This window comes from Oncorhynchus nerka, linkage group LG1 (assembly GCF_034236695.1).
Source record: "Oncorhynchus nerka isolate Pitt River linkage group LG1, Oner_Uvic_2.0, whole genome shotgun sequence".
In the NCBI taxonomy this organism is placed as follows: domain Eukaryota; kingdom Metazoa; phylum Chordata; class Actinopteri; order Salmoniformes; family Salmonidae; genus Oncorhynchus; species Oncorhynchus nerka.
Window position 1 is genome coordinate 30,798,802 of NC_088396.1, and position 24,106 is coordinate 30,822,907.

A 24,106-nucleotide genomic window follows, 5' to 3' on the forward strand; every position below is an offset into this window, starting at 1 on the left:
CCTTGCTGATAGGAGGTTTTCACTCAAAATCTCACAATACATGGCCCCATTCATTCTTTCCTTTACACGGATCAGTCGTCCTGGTCCCTTTGCAGAAAAACAGCCCCAAAGCATGATGTTTCCACCCCCATGCTTCACAGTAGGTATGGTGTTCTTTGGATGCAACTCAGCATTCTTTGTCCTCCAAAAACGACGAGTTGAGTTTTTACCAAAAAGTTATATTTTGGTTTCATCTGACCATATTACATTCTCCCAATCTTCTTCTGGATCATCCAAATGCTCTCTAGCAAACTTCAGATGGGCCTGGACATGTACTGGCTTAAGCAGGGGGACACGTCTGGCACTGCAGGATTTGAGTCCCTGGCGGCGTAGTGTGTTACTGATGGTAGGCTTTGTTACTTTGGTCCCAGCTCTCTGCAGGTCATTCACTAGGTCCCCCCGTGTGGTTCTGGGATTTTTGCTCACTGTTCTTGTGATCATTTTGACCCCACGGGGTGAGATCTTGCGTGGAACCCCAGATCGAGGGAGATTATCAGAGGTCTTGTATGTCTTCCATTTCCTAATAATTGCTCCCACAGTTGATTTCTTCAAACCAAGCTGCTTACCTATTGCATATTCAGTCTTCCCAGCCTGGTGCAGGTCTACAATTTTGTTTCTGGTGTCCTTTGACAGCTCTTTGGTCTTGGCCATAGTGGAGTTTGGAGTGTGACTGTTTGTTGTGGACAGGTGTCTTTTATACTGATAACAAGTTCAAACAGGTGCCATTAATACAGGTAACGAGTGGAGGACAGAGGAGCCTCTTAAAGAAGAAGTTACAGGTCTGTGAGAGCCAGAAATCTTGCTTGTTTATAGGTGACCAAATACTTATTTTCCACCATAATTTGCAAATAAATTCATTAAAAATCCTACAATGTGATTTTCTGGATTTTTATTTCTCATTTTGTCTGTCATAGTTGAAGTGTGCCTATTATGAAAATTACAGGCCTGTCATCTTTTTAATTGGGAGAACTTGCACAATTGGTGGCTGACTAAATACTTTTTTGCCCCACTGAATATACTGTATATACATACAGTCATTGCTGTCATCGGAAAACTCTAATCTGTGCAGTTACCTCTAACGTCCACCAGATGTCTGTGTCATTCCTTTAATCAGCCTCCTCCCTCTGCTGTTCTCTGGAGAATTTCCCTGATGGGTTGAGTTTGCCTGTTGGTTTTGGGGAGGGAGAGAGAAAACCGTAGACTTATTCTGTGTAAATATTCCCCACTGGGTCTGTTGGTGGTTTATAAAAAATAAATAATTATGTATGCCATTTAGCAGACTCTTAAGTGTCTTGGTCATGTGTGCATAGATGTATTTATTTAAGTATGGTTAGAGATTTGCTGTACTGGTGTGAAGTGGGAGGAGACCAGTGGACAGTTACCTAATGATGTTACTTTGAGTAACAATGACAACACCACACCCCGGCCTCTGAATGTATGGAACACATAGCCTTACCTAGTCATGGCCTAGATGTATAGGCCTGTTTATGGCTATGGTGTAGTGTCGATTTAGATTAGGCTGGGTGAGGAAGGGCCCTATGGCTCTGGGTTGAATGTGTCAGCAGGCTTGGTGACTATAGAGAAACCGAGAGAGGGAGCAAGAGGGTGTGCGTGTGTGGGGTGACTTGTGGCACGGGTATCTATACTACTATGGGCATTTATTATGAAGATATTTTCCATTGTGTAACCGTATAATGTAGCCTACACACAGGCTCTACCAATAATTGTTTTGCTCTACCCTCCCTTTTGGCCTATTCACTGAGCCTGCCCTAACCTTCACCTTGCCTAACCTCACTATTTACCTGTGTATTACTTTCACACAGACAAAATCAAATTTGATTTGAGACACACACACACACACACACACACAGAGAGCCTACATTCATTGTAAACCTACAGTGCATTCGGAAGGTATTCAGACCCCTTGTCTTTTTCCACATTTTGTAATGTTAGTTTTACTCTAAAATTGATTTGGGTTTTTTCCCTCACCAATCTACACAATACCCCATAATGACAAAGCAAAAATAGGTTTTTAACACAGGTGGACTCCAATCAAGTTGTAGAAATATATCAAAGATGATCAATGGAAACAGGATGCACCGGAGCTAAATTTTAAGTCTCATAGCTAGAGTTGCACATTTTGGGGAATATTCTGAAGTGGAAACTTTCTGTGGGAATTAATGGGAATATATGGGAATTACTGTGAATATATGGGAATTAATGGAGATATATGCAAATTAATATTAATACCATTTAAATGTAGATGTTTTTTGCATTGGATATATGTACCATTTCATATGGAGACAAACATAAGCAAAAACTTATCATAAGTAGACATATTTGCAAATGATTAAATCCTTACAATAGAAATAAACAATTTAGTTACGTATTGAACTTTATTTAAATGAGTTGACTATTCACATGGGATGATTTCACTGAATAACAAAATAAAGGGAATATTGAATGATCCCCAATGGTCTATCCAAAAGTTTTTAACATCTGTAAAATTATGTTCCATGTCTTCTGGACCTCCTCAATGTCCACCTCTTGAACATCAGACTCTGAGGCCTCATCTTCACTGTCACTTTCCAACCTGGTTGAGGATGGCTTGTTGTCATGCTCCAAAAGCCAAAAATTTGCCCGTATGGCCACCAATTCTTCAACCCTTGTATTGGTCAGCCTGTTCCATGCTTTGGTGTGTGTGTTCCCAAACAAGGACCAGTTGTGCTCTGAGGCGACGGATGTTATTGGGATTTGGAGGATGATGGAGGCAACAGGGGAAAGACCCTCGGATTCACAAAGTCCCTTCCACCAGGTGGCTGATGATATATGTTGGCATGACTGCCATTTTGCATCTCCATCCCAAAGCCCTTGCTTGGAAGTGTACTTTGCCAGACTGCCAAGAACCTTGCCCTCATCCAGGCCAAGGTGGTGAGACATGGTAGTGATGACACCATAGACCTTGTTGATCTCTGCACCAAACAGGATGCTCTTGCCAGCAGACTTGGGGTCAAACATGTACAGGCTTCAGGCAAAAGTCTTTGCACTTTTTGATGTATTTCAGAACTGCAGTTTCCTCTGCTTTGAGCAACAGTGAAGTGGACAGGGCAGTACGGATTTCTTCCCTTACATCTGCAAGCAGAGGAGTCTGAACATCAGACAGGATGGCATTGTCTCCCTCAATCCGTGCAATGGCTACTGTGATAGGTTTCAGGAGTTTTAGGCTGCTTACCACTCTCTACAAAATACATCATCCTGATGGACCCTCATTTCTTGGAGAGACTCCTTCCCCTCCAGGAGACTGTCAAACATGATGACACCACTCCAACGGGTGTTGCTGGCCACCTTCAATGTGGTGCTCTTAATCTTCTCACTTTGCTTGGTGAGGTAGATTGCTGCTATAACTTGATGACCATTCACATACCTAATCATTTCCATGGCTCTCTTGTAGTGTGTACCAATTGTTTTCTGTGCCATGGTGTCCTTGAGGAGCAGATTCACTACATGTGCAGCACAGCCAATGGGTGTGATGTGAGGGTAGGACTCCTCTACTTTAGACCAAGCAGCCTTCATGTTCGCAGCATTGTCTGTCACCAGTGCAAATACCTTCTGTGGTCCAAGGTCATTGACAGCCTTCAGCTCATCTGCAATGTGGAAACCGGTGTCTGTTGTCCCTTGTCTGTGCTCTTGTAGAATACTGGTTGAGGGGTGGAGATGATGTAGTTAATAATTCCTTGCCCACGAACATTCGACCACCAGTCAGAGATGATTACAATAGTCTGCTTTCTCTGATTTGCTTGACCTTCACTTGATCTCTGTTGAACTCTGCATCCAGCAAATTAATAGATAAAGCATCTCTGGTTGGAGGGGTGTATGCTGGGCGAAGAACATTCAGAAATCTCTTCCAATACACATTGCCTGTGAGCATCAGAGGTGAACCAGTTACATACACAGCTCGAGCAAGACATTCATCAGCATTTCTCTGACTACGTTCCTCTATTGAGTCAAAAGAAAATTCTGATTCCAGGAGGACCATGAGCTGTTGCTATCAATAAGGTGTCCAATTCATCATTTTCATCTAGAATAGAGGTAGAGGGAATTTTGTCAGGTTGGTTGTTGTGAGCACTGAGGGAACTATGCTCTTGGCCAGATGATTCGGCATCTTTGTTGCGTTCTTCACATATGATTTGGCACAGTATTTGCAAATGTACACCGCTTTTCCTTCTACATTAGCTGCAGTGAAATGTCTCCACACATCAGATAGTGGCCGTGGCATTTTCCTGTAAAGATTAGGGATTTTTATTTTTTATTTAAAAAAAATCCATGTACAGATAAATGAGTTAAACAGTTAGATTAAACAACTCCTTTGTAAGATGTTTTAAAATTAAACATGTATGGAAACAGGTGAATTAACACTCCTCAGTTAGCAGGCTGATGCAAGTGAAAACCCACATGGTAGCAAAAACTAACTAGCAGAAATTGTTAACAAGTTAGAAATGATTTAAACACACTTTGCTGTAGGCTACTATTTACTAGTTAACAAAGAATCATATATGTCATATAAAATATATTCACCCCACCCAGTATTGTAATCAAAACTTACCAGAAAGCATGTAGTCCTTGGCTCAGACAGTATAGTAGTGTAGGTTCAATAGCATCTCATTTGTGTGCAAGATCTTGAGAATCAGTTGTGCATGTGATGGAAGAATGCACTGTGCATTCAGAGGGTTGCAATTCCATTGAATTTGAGATAGTTTCACCAAAATATGCCACAACCTAGAATTTATGTGTATCCCTCAAAAAAGGTTCACTATTATAAGTAAACTTTTTTGATGAATGTAAGCAATATTCCTGGGCTTAACTTCCCATCAAAAAATTCTGGAAAAATTATAGAAATTTACTGTAAAGATTGACCCTTTGCAAAAGGGTCTGAATACTTATGTAAATAAGGTATTTCTGTTTTTAAGTTTTAATGTTGCAAACATTGCTAAAAACCTGTAGATTGAGGGAAAAATGAAATTGAATCAATTTTAGAACAAGGCTGTAACGTATCGTGTGGAAAAAGGGAAGGAGTCTGAATATTTTCTGAATGCACTGTATACCAAATGCTGTTCAGAAGTGGCTTGTGGCAGTCACACCCTTGTTGAACTGTGAATCATGTGTGGATGTATGCATGTACTATACTGTATGTTAATTTGTTGTTTTGTCTCCCTTCCCCCCCATGTTCTCTCCTGACCTGCCCTTTTGCTGCCCACCTGTAGGTGAGTTCCCTTATGCCATTACATTAAACAGTGAAATATGTAGTTAGTAGGGTCATTTCACAAATGAGTGCCTTTTGTGTTCCTTTGATATTATAAATAGAAATTGTGCACAAATACTCCATTCCAAAAGCCTGTTATATTAAATAGTGCCCTTTAATATAGACCACATAGAAAGTTCAATATTCAATATATGAACAAAGGCTTGCTAAAGTGCAAAAATTGCAACATTTTCACATGTCCCTCCATCAACCCTGTCACTTCTAAAAAATAGTTTAATCCACTTAATCCCAAAATGTCTCCAAGTTTGACCGTCATTGTAAAGCATTAGTTATTTTGTTGCTTTGACAGTCATTTCTGAAGATTATTAATTATTTAATACGATTTAGTGATTAATTTATGCCTGTCCCTTATTTTAAGGTCAACCCTGTTATGTGAACTGAACTCTCGTTTTAATATGGTGAAACTATACATTTTTTAAAAGGAAATTGAAAAGAAACATCGAACATATTATAGTCTAATCATTGAGTAAAAGCAGGTGAGCTGGTTCTATGCTTTTCGGCAATTTTGTGGCGGAAAACTGAGCGGGTCGAGCATTACAAGTCAAATCTGTTGCCCGTAGATACAGGCTAGAAATGTTTAAACAATTTCATTTTTTGACCATAGCTGTGTTTGTATAATCATGCTAACTGCACTAACCTTACTATTTGTCACCTAAATTGAGTATGTAGTATGCTTATTGGTCATAGTATGGATATAGTAAGTATGCCAAAAGTTCCCGGATGTCGTACTACATATACAAGCAGTGGACACTATATTTCCGGCCCATAATGCGATTCTTCAGGCAATGAGCGTAGCTTCGCAATATTTTGGGATTTGAAGAAAATTGAGGTAAATATGCAGCCAAAGTCCAATGAGAACGGATAGAAATTCATTGCCTTGACTAATTATGACAAATGTTAAGCAATGAAATAAACTAATGACTTTTGAAATAAGTTACATTATGTTGACTGACAATTTGTTAGCTACGCTAGCCATACAAACTGCATAGCATGACATTACAGCAGTTGCTTGGTATGTTAGCTAGTTACCCATCGTTAGTTGCCTACCAATACATCGAACTTGCCAGTTTATTAACTATATGCTATCTAACTAGCTACCCAACATTTGAGTTGAATATTCACGTAATTCTTAGCTAGCTAGCGTAAGATGTCTAGCTAGTAATTTGTTATGGTAACAAGCTAGCAAGAAGTTGCATAGCAACAGCATCAACTTCCAGCGCTAGTACACTCAACTGAAAGGATATCGTTTGTTTACAGTATACTAAAATGAACTAATAGTATGTAGTGTATATACTCATAAAGTATGTAGAATACAGTATGGGTAATCGAACACAGCTCATGACAATGTTAAAATAGGTGAAATCAAACATGTATTTTTTTACACTTCTCAAAAGACACCAAATTGGTGAAATGACCCAGTAATGTTAAGACTTCACTCTGACCACTTGACTGTAGTTTGGCCGGGTTGACCAGTGATGGCATTAGATGGTAGGCCCTAAATGGCCACAAGCCCCATCCATCCCTGTGCTGTTACTTACTGCTGCGGGCATCTGATTAAAGCATCCTAACTGGCCTGCAGTGTTGTGATGCTGTAATAGGGCCTGTCCTTTAGAACAGTCCGTCACAGCTGACCGGTTCAAACCTGTTCTGCTCTGCATCTGCCCCCGCACCACAGCTATATCTCTCGCTCCATCCTTCTAGCTTTCTCTTTCTCTGTTCCTCTCTCTTGTTGTTCCTCTGACCTCTGGGCTCTCAATGTCATAATATAAACATTCTCTCAAATGCACACAGCATCTCCATTGGCCTCAACAGTAGTATCCAGGCTAGAGGTTGTATCTGTATCTGTGTGTTACTGCCCAGGACACAGGTCAGTGTCTGCACTAACTAGCACAGGAAGACATTTCTGAAGATTTCTGTGAAAGTAGCATATCCGGAGATGGACTCACTCTCCTCTGTGTTAGTGGTCCAAAAATAGTGCATTCGGAAAGTATTCAGACCCCTTGACTTTTGCCACATTTTATTACGTAACTGCCTTATTCTAAAATGGATTAAATAAAAATGTCCTCATCAATCTACACAAAATACAGCACAATGACAAAGCAAAAACCGGTGTTTAGAAATTTTAGCAAATGTATTAAAAAACATTAACTTATTTACAGAAGTATTCAGACCCTTTACTATGAGACTCAAAATTGAGCTCAGGTGCATCCTGTTTCCATTGATCATCCTTGATGTTTCTACAACTTGGTTGGATTCCACCTATGGTAAATTTAATTGATTGGACATGATTTGGAAAGGCACACACCTGTCTATATAAGGTCCCACAGTTGACAGTGCATGTCAGCAATAACCAAGCAATGAGGTCGAAGGAATTGTCCGTAGAGCTCAGACAGGATTGTCGGCACAGATCTGGGGAAGGGTACCAAAAATGTTTTTGCAGCATTGAAGGTCCCCAAGAACACAGTGGCCTCCATCATTCTTAAGTGGAAGTAGTTTGGAACCACCAAGACTCTTCCTAGAGCAGGCCGCCCGGCCAAACTAAGCAATCAGGAGAGAAGGGCGTTTCTTGGTGGAGATGGGAGAAACTTCCAGAAGGACAACCTTCTCTGCAGCACCAATCAGACAGAAGCCACTCCTCAGTAAAAGGCACATGACAGCCTGCTTGGAGTTTCCCAAAAGACACCTAAAGAACTGACCATGAGAAACAAGATTCTCTGGTCTGATGAAACCAAGATTAAGCTCTTTGGCCTGAGTGCTGAGAACTGACTAGTCAGGATCGAGGGAACGATGAACGGCACAAAGTACAGAGATCCTTGATGAAAACATCCTCCAGAGTGCTCAGGACCTCCAGATTGGGCCAAAGGTTCACCTTCCAACAGGAAGGACTAGTCTCTGAACATCCTTGAGTGTCCCAGCCAGAGCCCAGACTTGAACCCCATTGAACATCTCTGGAGAGACCTGAAAATGGCTGTACAGCTGTGCTCCCCATCTAACCTGACAGAGCTTGAGCGGATCTGCAGAGAAGAATGGGAGAAACTCCTCATATACAGGTGCGCCAAGCTTGTAATGTCATACCCAAGAAGACTCTAGGGTGTAATTGCTGCCAAAGGTGCTTCAACAAAGTACTGAGTAAAGGGTCTGAATACTTATGTAAATGTGGTATTTCAGTTTTTTTATTTTGATTAATTGGTTAAACATTTTTTTTTAACTTGTTTTTGATTTGTCCTTATGGTGTATTGTGTGTAGATTGATGGGGGGATCATCCCTTTTAGAATAAGTACGTAACGTAACAATGTGGGAAAAGTCAAGAGGTCTGAATACTTTCCGAATGCACTGTACACACTCACGGCGTGTATATCCCAGTCCATGTATGGATCTGCAGCCACTGAGCTATGTGTTTTCTGTAGGATTAAGAGGTGCTTATGTTAGCCCTCTGTCGTCACTGCCTTTGGCCTGATGCAGTCTCTCTAGTTATTCCACTCACTTCTTCCTCTCTCTCTGAACATCCTATAAGATACAACAACACACACGGGAAGGAGAGGGGTCAGGGCCTGTAGTCCTACAGGCCAGGCTTTAGCTGTATATCCGCGCAGAATGAACTTCCATGATCAACTTCTCTGAAGCGGCAGATAAGCAAAGCTCAGGTGTTGGTCAACTGTCTTTAACTCTAGACCAGAAACTGAGAGAAAGGATAATGGTTAAAGGTCTGTACAACACACCTTTTATAACTAGCATCAATCATCCAATTTCCTGAAAGGGCTATTCAAGTGTTTTAGTTGGTGTTGAAGTGAAAGTGTACCAGTTGTCACACTAACAACTACTCTATAGGTTTACACGTACTGATACACACGGGGAATACCGGAGGATTTGAGGGAGCAGTAATGGCTCTAATTTGGAAATGATGTCATTTCTCCTATATTCTGGGATAACAAACACCTATGGAGACGGGGGTATTGGAGCTCGTAATCAGTAAGATTGTTCAGGGAGCTAAGCGCTATTATTATATAACATGGACCACCGCTTATTTTATTACGGTACACTATTTGCTACTGGCATTAGGCACTTAGTTAAACCACTTCATGTCAAGTCCCTGTCCTATAATGTGCAGATAGTTACTCATCTTTAGGCTATACTGTAGCATGTCAGAGAAGCAGTGAAGAAAAAGCCATATTCAAATCCTCTCAGAAGAGAGGCTTGTGTGCGCATGCTCTGCGTGCTGTGGCTTTTTATCTGCACATTATAGGATGTGTGTTTGTGGCTCTGGGCAGTAGCTCGTGTTCTCTCTGTGTGTATATGAGTATAGTCTGATAGAGTCATAAGGGTGTATAGCACTGAGCCCCAGCAGTTCATGTCTCTGTGAGAGGGCATAGATGGGTAGGGCTGGCTGATAAGCTGGCAGTGGACAGAAGCTAGGTCCTCTCTACCCTCAGCTCTCTGCTATGTCATGGAGCTGTAGGTTGGAAAGCTCTTTGTCTGTGTCTTTCTCTCTCTCTCCCTCCCTCCCTTTCTCTCTCTCTTCTTCCAAAGCGGATTGTAGCTGTTCCCCACTACTGTTCCAGTCAGAAGATGGACAGAGCAGTCATCAGCTGACCAGACAGATGGACAGCTGAAGAGCGGGAAGGATGGGCGGGAAGCAGGGGGAGGTTGTTGAGTGGTTGTGGGAAAACAACATACACTACCGTTCAAAAGTTTGGGGTCACTTAGAAATGTTCTTGTTTTTGAAAGAAAAGCAAAAAAAATTGTCCATTTAAAATGACATCAAATTGATCAGAAGTACAGTGTAGACATTGTTAATGTTGTAAATGACTATTGTAGCTGGAAACGGCAGATTAAAAAAAATATATTTAAAAAAAAATACAAAATTTGAATATCTACATAGGCGTACAGAGGCCCATTATCAGCAATCAATCGATCAAATGTATTTATAAAGCCCTTCTTACATCAGCTGATGTCACAAAGTGCTGTGCAGAAACCCAGCCTAAAACCCCAAACAGCAAGCAATGCAGGTGTAGAAGCACGGTGGCTAGGAAAAACTCCCTAGAAAGGCCAGAACCTAGGAAGAAACCTAGAGGAACAAGGCTATGAGGGGTGGCCAGTCCTCTTCTGGCTGTGCCGGGTGGAGATTATAACAGAACATGGCCAAGAGGTTCATAGATGACCAGCAGGGTCAAATAATAATCAGTGGTTGTCTAGGGTGCAACAGGTCAGCACCTCAGGAGTAAATGTCAGTTGGCTTTTCATAGCCGATCATTCAGAGTATCTCTACTGCTCCTGCTGTCTCTAGAGAGTTGAAAACAGCAGGTCTGGGACAGGTAGCACATCCGGTGAACAGGTCAGGGTTCCATAGCTGCAGGCAGAACAGTTGAAACTGGAGCAGCAGCACGACCAGGTGGACTGGGGACAGCAAGGAGTCATCTGGCCAGGTAGTCCTGAGGCATGGTCCTCCGAGAGAGAGAGAAAGAAAGAGAAAAGGAGAGAAAGAGATCATTCGAGAGAGCATACTTAAATTCACACAGGACACCGGATAAGACAGGAGAAATACTCCAGATACAACAGACTGATCCTAGCCCCCCGACAGATAAACTACTGCAGCATATATACTGGAGGCTGAGACGGGAGGGGTCGGGAGACACCGTGGCCCCATCCGACGATACGCCCGGACAGGGCCAAACAGGCAGGAAATAACCACACCCACAGCAACCATCACTCCTGTGTTCCAATAGCACGTTGTGTTAGCTAATCCAAGTTGATCATTTCAAAAGGCTAATTGATCATTAGAAAAACCTTTTGCAATTATGTTAGCACAGCTGAAAACTGTTGTGCTGATTTTAAAGAAGCAGTAAAACCGTCCTTCTTTAGACTAGTTTAGTATCTGGAGCGTCAGCATTTGTAGGTTTGATTACATGCTCAAAATGGCCAGAAACCAAGACCTTTCTTCTGAAACTTGACAGTCTATTTTTGTTCTGAGAAATTAAGGCTATTCCATGCAAGAAATTGCAGAGAAACTGAAGATCTGGTACAAGGCTGTGTACTTCTCCCTTCACAGAACAGCGCAAACTGGCTCTAACCAGAATAGAAAGAGGAGTGGGAGGCCCTGGTGCACAACTAAGCAAGAGGACAAATCCATTAGGGTCTAGTTTGAGAAACAGACACCTCACAAGTCCTCAACTGGCAACTTCATTAAATAGTACCCGCAAAACACCCGTCTCAACATCAACATTGAAGAGGCGACTCCGGGATGCTGGCCTTCTAGGCAGAAAAAGCCATATCTCAGACTGGCCAATAAAAATAAAAGATTCAGATAGGCTAAATAACACAGACACTGGACAGAGGAAATCTTAATAAAACAGACCAGCATCCCGGTGTTGCCTCTTCACTTTTTGACGTTGAGACTGTTGTTTTACGGGTACTATTTAATGAAGCTGCCAGTTGAGGACTTTTGAGGCGTCTGTTTCTCAAGCGTGACACTCTAATGTACTTGTAGCTTGGTCGCAAATGGGTCTTCCAACTGGACAATGACCCCAAGCATACTTCAAAAGTTGTAGCAAAATGGCTTAAGGACAACAAAGTCAAGGTATTGGAGTGGCCATCACAAAGCCCTGGACTCAATTCTATAGAAAATTTGTGGGCAGAACTGAAAAAGTGTGTACGAGCAAGAGGGCATACAAACCTGACTCAGTTACACCAGCTCTGTCAGGAGGAATGGGCCAAAATTCACCCAACTTATTGTGGGAAGCTTGTGGAAGGCTCCCCAAAATGTTTGACCCAAGTAAAAAAAATAATGGCAATCCTACTACCAAATACTAATTGAGTGTATGTAAACTTCTGACCCACTTGGGAATATGACGAAATAAATAAAAGCTTAAATAAATCATTCTCTCTACTACATTTCACATTCTTAAAATAAAGTGGTGATCCTTACTGACCTAAGACTGGGAATGTTAACTAGGATTAAATGTCAGGAATTGTGACATTTAAATGTATTTGGCTTGTATGTGAATGTATGTAAACTTCCGACTTCAACTGTAGATATTCCATTTTAAAAAATCTGCCTTTTCCAGCTACACAAAAGTAATTTACAACATTAACAATGTATACACTGAATTTCTGATCAATTTGATGTTATTTTAATGGACTAAAAATGTGCTTTTATTTCAAAAACATTGACATTTCTAAGTGACCCCAAACTTTTGAACGGTAGTGTAAATCTGGTAGTTTAGTAAGTGTTGGGACAATAACGATTCAAATGGGGACTTTCTAATTGAAGAGGTTACAGATCAACACTAGAACCTTCTGTAAGGACTGGCCTCACTTCTCTGAAATATCAGACTTTGGACTTTACAGTCAGTGTACTTCACTATTCTGTCTTCTCTCTTGTGTATGTGAGTGGGGGGGGCTGTGTGTTTTAGTGCAGTATTTATACTCTGAAGCTGCTCTCTGTTACCAAGAGGGATTACTCTTGTTCAGTAGAACATGAGCTGCACAGCAGTACACAGCACATCACACAAACATGAACAGCCACACGCATGAACACACATGCATGAACACACACATCTCATTTAACAGAGAAACATTCCTTATGCAGGAACACAATGTCCCCAATTTATAGGACATTTGACGCGTGTCTCTATTGCATTTCAGTGGATGTGGGTAAAGAAGTTGGCTGGTTTACACTAGATAAACTGTACACGTCTGCCCTCTGATTAACCCTCTATTGGCAGTGTGTGTGTGTGAGAGCCTGTGTGTGGTGCATTGGTCTGTGAGCCTGTGTGAATCCTATCAGTTGATTACTGACAGTATATTGATGAGGACCTGTCCTATGTTACATCACTTACAAATACTGTTCTTTTTTGATGACTTTTCAGCGTTTATATTCCAGGACATAAAAACTATTTATAGTGTACAGTATGTTCTAGATGGTGGATTAGGATCTGTTATCTGGTAGTGAGAAGTCCTGGTCTGTTTGGAAACAATCAAACCACCCATCTGTCCCATCTGTGTTTGGGTATGTGCGGACAGTAAGAGTCCTAAAGATAAGTGTGTGTGTCTCCTGAGGTTAATAGTGTGAAAGGGCCAACCAATCCTATTTGATTAAGACTTTCACTCCGGGGGTCCATATAACGCACTATAACATGACTATGTGACTGACTCAAACGGCACCGGTGAGTGTACAGTGTCATACATCCAGCTCAGCCCTCCCAGTTCACTCAACTGCTGGAGTGGAAGTAATGTTCTGGCTTGACTAGCCGTCTGGAGCTAGAACATCATGTTCCAGGCCAATGTACAGATCCCCCTCTCTTCCTCCTTTCGTTTTCCTCTATCCTCATTTCCCCCTCTTTCTCTCCCATCGCCCCAATTTGGACAGCTCTGCTATTGTCTCTGGGGATAAGCCCCAGTTCACACCGCAGTGACCGCACACACGCACACACACACTGGAGTGGTCCAGCCGTGTTGGTGGTTGCGTGTGGAGGGGAACATCAGTTGGTTCTAGGCTCCAGTAAAGGCTTCTAACATCACACCCCCCCATGTGTCACTTCTCATCAACAGCCCAGTGACTCCACACAAAGACTGATGAGGGAGACTACTGTTACAGCCGCAGGCACAACTGACTCTGGCTCTCTTTCCCCCTCTTTCTCTCTGTCCCCCTCTTTCTCTCTGTCCCCCTCTCATTCCCTCTCCCTTTCTGTCCCCTCTCTCTCTCTGTATTCTCTCTTTCCCCTCTCACTCTCTCTCTCTGTATTCTCTCTGTTCCCCTCTTTCTCTCTGTCCCCCTCTCACTCTCTCTCCCTCTCTTTCCCTCTCACTCTCCCTCTCTTTCCCTCTCTCTCTCTCCTTTCTGTCCCCTCTCACTCTCTCCCTTTCTGTCCCCTTTCTCTCTCCCTTTCTCTCTCTCTCTCTGTATTCTCTCCCTTCTCTGTCCCCTCTCCTCTCTCTCTCTGTCTCTCCCTTTCTCTCTCTCTCCCCTCACTCTCTCTCCCTTTCTGTCCCCCTCCTCTCTCTCTCTGTCCCCTCCCTTTCTGTCCCCTCTCACTCTCTCTCCCTTTTCTCTCTGTCCCCCTCTCCTCTCTCTCCCTTTCTGTCTCTCCCTCTCCCCTTTCTCTCCCTTTCCCCTCTCACTCTCTCTCTCTGTATTCTCTCTGTTCCCCTCTTTCTCTCTGTCTCCTCCTCTCCTTTCTGTCCCTCTCACTCTCCTCCCTTTCTGTCCCCTCTCACTCTCTCTCCCTTTCTGTCCCCTCTCACTCTCTCTCCTTTCTGTCCCCTCTCACTCTCTCTCCCTTTCTGTCCCCTCTCACTCTCTCTCCCTTTCTGTCCCCCTCTCACTCTTCTCCCTTTCTGTCACCCTTTCTGTCCCCTCTCCTCTTCTCTCCCTTTCTGTCCCCTCTCACTCTCTCTCCCTTTCTGTCCCCTCTCACTCTCTCTCCCTTTCTGTCCCCTCTCACTCTCTCTCCTCTTTCTGTATTCTCCCTTTCTCACTCTCTCTCTCCTTTCTGTCCCCTCTCACTCTCTCTCCCTTTCTGTCCCCCTCTCACTCTCTCTCTCCCTTTCTGTCCCCTCTCACTCTCTCTCCCTTTCTGTCCCCTCTCACTCTCTCTCCCTTTCTGTCCCCTCTCACTCTCTCTCCCTTTCTGTCCCCTCTCACTCTCTCTCCCTTTCTGTCCCCTCTCACTCTCTCTCCCTTTCTGTCCCCTCTCACTCTCTCTCTCCCTTTCTGTCCCCTCTCACTCTCTCTCCCTTTCTGTCCCCTCTCACTCTCTCTCCCTTTCTGTCCCCCTCTCACTCTTCTGTCCCCCTTTCTGTCCCCCCTCTCTCTCTCTCTGTCCCCCTTTCTGTCCCCCTCTCACTCTCTCTCCCTTTCTGTCCCCTCTCACTCTCTCTCCCTTTCTGTCCCCTCTCACTCTCTCTCCCTTTCTGTCCCCTCTCACTCTATCTCTCTGTATTCTCTCTGTTCCCCTCTTTCTCTCTGTCCCCCTCTCACTCTCTCTCCCTTTCTGTCCCCTCTCACTCTCTCTCCCTTTCTGTCCCCTCTCACTCTCTCTCTCCCTTTCTGTCCCCCTCCCTCTCACCTTTCTCCCCTCTCTGTCTCCCTTTCTGTCCCCTCTCACTCTCTCTCCCTGTCCCCCTTTCTGTCCCCTCTCACTCTCTCTCCCTTTCTGTCCCCTCTCACTCTCTCTCCCTTTCTGTCCCCCTCTCACTCTCTCTCCCTTTCTGTCCCCTCCACTCTCTCTCCCTTTCTGTCCCCCTCTCATCTCTCTCTCCCTTTCTGTCCCCCTCTCACTCTCTCTCCCTTTCTGTCCCCTCTCACTCTCTCTCCCTTTCTGTCCCCTCTCCCCTCTCCTTTCTGTCCCCTCTCACTCTCTCTCCCTTTCTGTCCCCCTCTCACTCTCTCTCCCTTTCTGTCCCCTCTCACTCTCTCTCCCTTTCTGTCCCCTCTCTCTCTCTCTCTCCCTTTCTGTCCCTTTCCCCTCTCACTCTCTCTCCCTTTCTGTCCCCTCTCACTCTCTCTCCCTTTCTGTCCCCTCTCACTCTCTCTCCCTTTCTGTCCCCCTCTCACTCTCTCTCCCTTTCTGTCCCCCTCTCACTCTCTCTCCCTTTCTGTCCCCCTCTCACTCTCTCTCCCTTTCTGTCCCCTCTCACTCTCTCTCCCTTTCTGTCCCCTCTCACTCTCTCTCCCTTTCTGTCCCCCTCTCACTCTCTCTCCCTTTCTGTCCCCTCTCACTCTCTCTCCCTTTCTGTCCCCTCTCACTCTCTCTCCCTTTCTGTCCCCTCTCACTCTCTCTCCCTTTCTGTCCCCTCTCACTCTCTCTCCCTTTCTGTCCCCTCTCACTCTCTCTCCCTTTCTGTCCCCCTCTCACTCTCTCTCTCTGTATTCTCTCTGTTCCCCTCTTTCTCTCTGTATTCTCTCACTCTCTCTCTGCTTTCTCTGTATTCTGTCTTTTGCCCCTCTTTTCATGGTTCATGTAAGAATCTCTAGTCTTTCTGCAGCTTTATCTTTGAGCGTATTCAAAATGTCTTTGGGCGGTGCATCGTGCCCCAGAATGTGTGGGAGTGTTTTGTGTGTGTTAGACCTGCTAATGCCTGGTTTCACTCCACATTAGTCATACCTGTAGCCTTTGTTTTTCTCACACACATCTATGTAATGGCCGCTGTGTGGATCAGCACCCGCTTTGTCAGACACCTCTCATTGGGCTGAGAATTGCTAGGGACCTCACGATACAATATTGTCACGATGCTTATAGTTGAAGTCATAAGTTTACATACACTTAGGTTGGAGTCATTAACTCGTTTTTCAACCACTCCACAAATTTCTTGTTCACAAACTATAGTTTTGGCAAGTCGGTTAGGACATCTACTTTGTACATGACACAAGTAATTTTTCCAACAATTGTTTACAGACAGATTATTTCACTTATAATTCACTGTATCACAATTCCAATGGGTCAGACGTTTACATACACTAAGTTGACTGTGCCTTTAAACAGCTTGGAAAATTCCAGAAAATTATGTCATGGCTTTAGAAGTTTCTGATAGGCTAATTGACATAATTTGAGTCATTTGGAGGTGTACCTGTGGATGTATTTCAAGGCCTACCTTCAAACTCAGTGCCTCTTTGCTTGACATCATGGGAAAATCAAAAGAAATGAGCCAAGACCTCCACAAGTCTGGTTCATCCTTGGGAGCAATTTCCAAACGCCTGAAGGTACCACGTTCATCTGTACAAACAATAGTACGCAAGTATAAACACCATGGGACCATGCAGCCGTCACACCGCTCAGGAAGGAGACGTGTTCTGTCTCCTAGAGATGAACGTACTTTAGTGTGTGAAAAGTACAAATCAATCCCAGAACAACATCAAAGGACCTTGTGAAGGAAACGGGTACAAAAGTATCTATATCCACAGTAAAACAAGTCATATATCGACATAACCTGAAAGGCCACTCAGCAAGGAAGAAGCAACTGCTCCAAAACTGCCATATAAAAGCCAGACTACGGTTTGCAACTGCACATGGGGACAAAGATCATACTTTTTAGAGAAATGTCCTCTGGTCTGATGAAACAAAAATAGAACTGTTTGGCCATAATGACCACCGTTATGTGTGGAGGAAAAAGGAGGAGTCTTCCAAATGGACAATGACCCCAAGCATACTTCCAAAGTTGTGTCAAAATGGCTTAAGGACAACAAAGTCAAGCTATTGGAGTGGCCATCACAAAGCCCCGACCTCAATCCCATAGAAAATTTGTGGGCAGAACTGAAAAAGGGTGTGCGAGCAAGGAGGCCTACAAACCTGACTCAGTTACACCAGCTCTGTCAGGAGGAATGGGACAAAATTCACCCAACTTATTGTGGGAAGCTTGTGGAAGGTTACCCAAAACTTTTGACCCAAGTTAAGCAATTTAAAGGCAATGCTACCAAATACTAATTGAGTGTATGTAAACTTCTGACCCACTGGGAATGTGATGAAATAAATAAAAGCTGAAATAAATCATTTCCTCCACTATTATTCTGACATTTCACATTATTAAAATACAGTGGTGATCCTAACTGACCTAAGACAGGGAATTTTTACTAGGATTAAATGTCAGGAATTGTGAAAAACTGAGTTTAAATGTATTTGGCTAAGGTGTATGTAAACTTCCGACTTCAGCTGTAGGTGCCAATACAATATTTATTGCGTTTCTCTCGATTCCGTATGTATTGCAACTCGATATTGCGATTTGATGTTTCAAACATATTGTTCACTCGATGTCTGTTGCAGAGAGACGAGAGAACGAGTTTTGATTAGTGAAGCAAATAAAAGTGCTGCAAACATGTTGGTTCAATATTTAAAAAGATGAAGTACATGATATAGGATGAAAAATACTGCCGTTTTTGCGCATGTACAGCCGAATAGCTTACGCTACCTAATCATCCCCAGCTTACAATCAGCTCATTCATCGCCTCTCCCCTGTAACTATTCCCCTGGTCGTTGCTGTAATTGAGAATGTGTTCAGCCAACTTACCTGGTACAATAAGGGCTAAATAAATTTGAAAAAACCTACAGTAGCAAGTTTATTATTTGTATCTATTTTTTATTTTTTATAATCGATACTTGGAGTAAGATATCGATATATCATCCCAGAATAATATGACGATATGAAACTATCGATTTCTCCCCCCCATCACGACTATCCATTTATCCCGATCAGACCATACACCCACATAGCAGAGCACCTTTTGAGAACTCAGCTTAGTAAACCTGTACGTATCTTAGTAATGTTTGGGGATATTTGTTGAATGGTGGGCTGTAAAAGGCCATCTGAACCTTTTCATGAACTATTGGTTCCACCTGACCACATGTTACATATGGGAATTGCTATAAACTAGGAATGTAACATTTTACCAATTTGCATTGGTCCCCGGTTCAAATATTTAAGAGGTCTGTGGGAGCCCAATCCAAATTAAGCATGCATCGGTCAGAAAACGCATGATTATATTAGGAATCGACCGTTTTTACTCATTCAGAATTTATTTAGGTTGTTCAGGTTCACAGTAAGAAAGTAGTTATGCTGTAAACAGTTTGTGTATTTGGTCATTTTTAAATGTACAGGGTAATTTCGTAAAGGACAGCTATAATTTCGCTTTGACGGAACAAGTTCTCTTAACTTTACAAACGTTCTAACCATTTGCTTTCGAGACCAGGGTAAAATCCAAAGGTGCATTATATTAATTAACTAAATGCCATGCTAATTCCTAAATATAAATATTGACTTACTGTAATACTAGCTCAAACATTTTCAATCTGCAAAAATGACAAGTTATTCAGTGGGTGATGGCGAGACAGTAGTGGTAGGCCTGATTACCAACAATGATGAGACGGGGGAGGTGAGAGCCCTGGCTGAAGGGTGCCAGGAAAATAACCTCTCCCTCAACATCAACAAAATGAAGAGGCTGATTGTGGACTACAGGTGATAGCAGAGAGAGCACACCCCATCCACATTGACGGGGCCGTAGTCGAGAGGGTCCGAGCTTCAGATGCCTCTGTGTGCACATCACTGACGACCTGAAATGGTGCCTTCATGCAACAGCGCCTCTTCAACCTCAGGAGGCTGAAGAAGTTCAGCTTGAACCCTAGGACCTTCATACATTTTTCCACCATTCAGAGCATCCTGTCAGGCTGTATCACCGCCTGATGCAACAATTGCACCGTCCGCAACTACCGTGCTCTCCAGAGGCTGGTGCGGTCAGCCCAACACTGTTGAGAGTGAGAGCTGGAGAGAGCAGGACTCAACTCTGTTGAGAGTGAGAGCTGGAGAGAGCAGGACTCAACTCTGTTGAGAGTGAGAGCTGGAGAGAGCAGGACTCAACTCTGTTGAGAGTGAGAGCTGGAGAGAGCAGGACTCAACTCTGTTGAGAGTGAGAGCTGGAGAGAGCAGGACTCAACTCTCTTGTGTGACCTGCTCTCATTCCAAATATTCAAATGGCACCTGTCTCTCTCCTTCTCCCTTTCTACCTATATTTCATGCATAAGCTGAGGGACATTCTCCAAATCTCTTTCACAAAATAAAATAGTGAATGATTGTAATAATTTTGTGAATAATTGTCAGTGAATGGTATAGGACCTGCTATTTATAAACTGGTGGTTGTGTATGAAGTAGGCTACACATTCATACACGTTGGGTTGACATATACAAACACACACACAGATGGTAAGGATCAGACTGGCAGATCAGGGGTAGCATCTTTAGCCCACTATTTCCCAAATCCCAAATGTACCAAACAATAGAATATGACTGGATCAATCCCCTCAGGGTTAATTTAACTAGGCATAATCAGCAACACAATTACAATACAGTATGTTGCTCTATAACATACTGTGTTCCACCCAATCACCATCTGTGGGCCTTCACTTGAGTTTACCAACCAATCAGAGCACTTGTAGACATAAAATGTGTTTATCAATATGGTATAAGTTATTAGATGGCTTATTAAGTGTGTGTAGTCAGTTGCGTGTGTAAGAGGTTGATGTCCCATCATGGGTCAAGTCTGTATTCTTCAGGCTAATGTAAACTGCCCCAGTTGGACATCTGAACAATAGAAAGCCCACTCTGACTCAGGCCTCAGTGTATTTGAACAGGTAAATCCCTCTGCTTTGTCCTTGTCTGTGTTATTCTCCTAACCCAGGCTGCTGGCTGACTAAGTTTGCAGACGCGTGTGTGTGTTGTACTCTTTCTGTGTGTGCAGGCGTTAAGCCCCCCATTAGCCCACCCTGTTGATGAGAAGTGACAAGATAAGACCCGGCTCAAATACAGGGGCCGGACTCGGCCCTCCTGTCACCCTGCCTTTGGGGGGGGGGGGCAGGGGTCTCCTAAACACAGAGGGGGTCCAACACCACCCTGGAGGAAGGGAGAGGGCAAGTGAGAAGAGGTGAATGTTTGGAAGACGGTGGTGTAGTGTGAGAATGGTAACCTCCTCTCTTGTCTGTTGGAGGGTAGTAGACTCAGGGCTCACCAGGGAGGGGAGGAGAGAGGGAAAGGGGAGGATAGGAGGAGGAGAAGAAGTGCTCATCAGGGAAGAAGCTAATCTGTTTTGATGGTTTATGTAACACTAGGTCACATGACTGCACGCAGTACTGTGATGTCACAGGTGCCCTACTCTTTTTTTTGCTCAATCAGTCGCTAGTTGGCATGCATTGGAGAAGCACACAGAGGCTAAAGACATACATACACAGCCTTGGCTTGTCCCCACATCTCCACCAATGCTCTCCAGACTGGTGGAACTCAGAAGGAATATACAGTGATTTTAAGAGAGAGAAAGGGACCGAGGGACTAGAAAATAGGAATATATCTGATTCTATTGGAGGAGAGTTGACGGACAGCCCGATGAGAGAGCTGGTGGTCCGGGTGCAAAGCCGGGACGAGATGGCCATGAAGCTGTTATTCAGGGAACTGGAGCAACACCTCAAGAGGTAAACGAAAGACTCATACTGGAGCTGAACAATGCCTTACTGGAGCTAGTCTACTGTTGACAATACTTACCTACCAGTCTCTTTGTCTACCGTGTCTGCTAACAGCAGGGTTAGTCTCTTAATACTGTAACTGAAGAGGTATAGACTCTGTCTGTCTGCTCTAACTGTACAGGAGTCTGGAAACAAGCCAATGGAAGGAAGACACTAAGCTGCATTGTCTCTATTGCTCTTGGCTTTGTCAGTCTAACCATTTGTTTAACGATTGGTATTACTGTTTTCATTTGAAACATGGATGGTAATGACATTTAATACAGTTGTGGAATTGGAATGTGCGCATGGCAGTATTTAAAAATGGACTGTATGATAATGTTATGGAAAAACTATGAATGGTACATAGTAAAGATATTATGTAGGGTAAGGGTTAATTGTTTTTGTTTTTTACAGAACAAAATTAACTTAAGCAGGGCAGATATCTTATGCTTTTGTGTGTTGATAGTTGTGTACCTGTTCAGTTGTTTTCATAGTTGCATGGTTTAGGGGACTCACGTTGTCACTATTTGTCAGTTGACAGTTTGATGGTTGCTATGTTGTTGCCTGCTGGTTGCATGGCATTTGTCAGTATGTAGTTGTTGCATGCATGATGTAGGTGAGTGTATTGGATTGGGGCCAGATCAGATCCTTACTGTGTCTTCAGTAGGTCTTCTACCTAACCATGTACGATAGAGCAATATGGCACACAGTACATAGTCAAAATGAATGTTAGCTCATCTTAGATATGTGTTTAACATCTACCATGCCACCATCACATTGAATGGACAAGAGAAGCAATATTGTCAGAATTGGTGTGCGAGTACATTAACTAATTTAGTAAGTTTGCCTTGTCTGAGACATTAACTGCTTATAATTTTTGTATTATATATATTTTTTGGAGTTAAGGACAGGGTTTATGTTATATACAGTTTAAGTCTGAAGTTTACATACACCTTAGCCAAATACATTTAAACTCAGTTTTTCACAATTCCTGACATTTAATCCTAGTAGAAATTCTCTGTTTTAGGTCAGTTAGGATCACCACTTTATTTTAAGACTGTGAAATGTCAGAATAATAGTGGAGAGAATTATTTATTTCATCTTTTATTTATGTCATCACATTCCCAGTGGGTCAGAAGTTTACATACACTCAATTAGTATTTGGTAGCATTGCCTTTAAATTGTTTAACTTGGGTCAAATGTTTTGGGTAGCCTTCCACAAACTTCCCACAATAAGTTGGGTGAATTTTGGCCCATTCACCCTGGCAGAGCTGGAGTAACTGAGTCAGGTTTGTAGGCTTCCTTGCTTGCACATGCTTTTTCAGTTCTGCCCACAAATGTTCTATGGGATTGAGGTCAGGGCTTTGTGATGGCCACTCCAATACCTTGACTTTGTTGTCCTTAAGCCATTTTGCCACCACATTGGAAGTATGCTTGGGCTCATTGTCCATTTGGAAGACCCATTTGCGACCAAGTTTAACTTCCTGACTGATGTCTTGAGACATTGCTTAAATATATCCACATTATTTTATTTCCTCATGGTGCCATCTATTTTGTGAAGTGAACCAGTCCCTCCTGCAGCAAAGCTCTGCCATCACTGTGCTTCACAGTTGGGATGGTGTTCTTCGGCTTGCAAGCCTCCCGCTTTTTCCTCCAAACATAACGATGGTCATTATGGCCAAACAGTTCTATCAGACCAGAGGACATTTCTCCAGAAAGTACGATCTTTGTCCCCATGTGCAGTTGCAAACCGTAGTCTCGCTTTTTAATGGCGGTTTTGGACCAGTGACTTCTTCCTTGCTGAGCGGCCTTTCAGGCTATGTTGATATAGGACTCGTTTTACTGTGGATATAGATACTTTTGTACCTGTTTCTTCCAGCAACTTCGCAAGGTTATTTGCTGCTGTTCTGGGATTGATTTACACTTTTTGCACCAAAGTACGTTCATCTCTAGGAGACAGAACGCTTCTCCTTCCTGAGCGGTATGACGGCTGCGTGGTCCCATGGTGTTTATACTTGCGTACTATTGTTTGTACAGATGAACGTGGTACCTTCAGGCGTTTGGAAATCGCTCCCAAGGATGAACCAGACTTGTGGAGGTCTACAATATTTTTTTCTGAGGTCTTGGCTGAATTCTTTTGATTTTCCCATGATGTCAAGCAAAGAGGCACTGAGTTTGAAGGTAGGCCTTGAAATACATCCACAGGTACACCTCCAATTGACTGAAATGATGTCAATTAGCCTATCAGAAGCTTCTAAAGCCATGACCATTTCTGGTTGTTTAAAGGCACAGTCAACTTAGTGTATGTAAACTTCTGACCCACTGGAATTGTGATACAGTGAAATTATCTGTTTGTAAAAAATTGTTGGAACAATTACTTGTCATGCACAAAGTAGATGTCCTAACCGACTTTCCAAAACTATAGTTTAACAATACATTTGTGGAGTGGTTGAAAAACAAGTTTTAAGGACTCCAACCTAAGTGTATGTAAACTTCCGACTTCAACTCTATTTTTTACCTTTATTTAAGGATCTGAAGTCAGTTAAGAACAAATTTGTATTTACAGTGGCGACCTACCAGGGAACAGTGAGTTAACTGCCTTGTTCAGGGGCAGAACGACAGATTTTTACCTTGTCTGCTCAGGGATTCGATCCAGCAACCTTTCCGGCCCAACACTCTAACCACTAGGCTGCCTGCTGCCCCAGGTAGAAAAAAGCACTTCTGTGATTGGAAAATGCTGTTGACCAGGTAGTCACTGCCGATCTCCGTTATA

At 43.1% G+C, this 24,106-nt stretch overlaps 1 protein-coding gene across 2 annotated transcripts in view; it reads left to right on the forward strand.

Moving 5' to 3' along the window:
* LOC115129035 (TSC22 domain family protein 1-like) overlaps positions 1–24,106 on the forward strand; it is a 111,652-nt gene that overhangs the window by 68,165 nt on the left and 19,381 nt on the right. Inside the window, exon 1 of one of the 2 annotated variants that reach the window (XM_029659190.2) lies at positions 21,046–21,303. The exons of the other annotated variant lie outside the window; for it this stretch is intronic. Within the exon in view, the coding sequence (XP_029515050.1) occupies positions 21,218–21,303 (86 nt within the window). The 5' untranslated portion in view covers positions 21,046–21,217. Of the gene's footprint in view, positions 1–21,045; positions 21,304–24,106 lie in introns of those variants that run through there. 2 annotated transcript variants of the gene reach the window in all.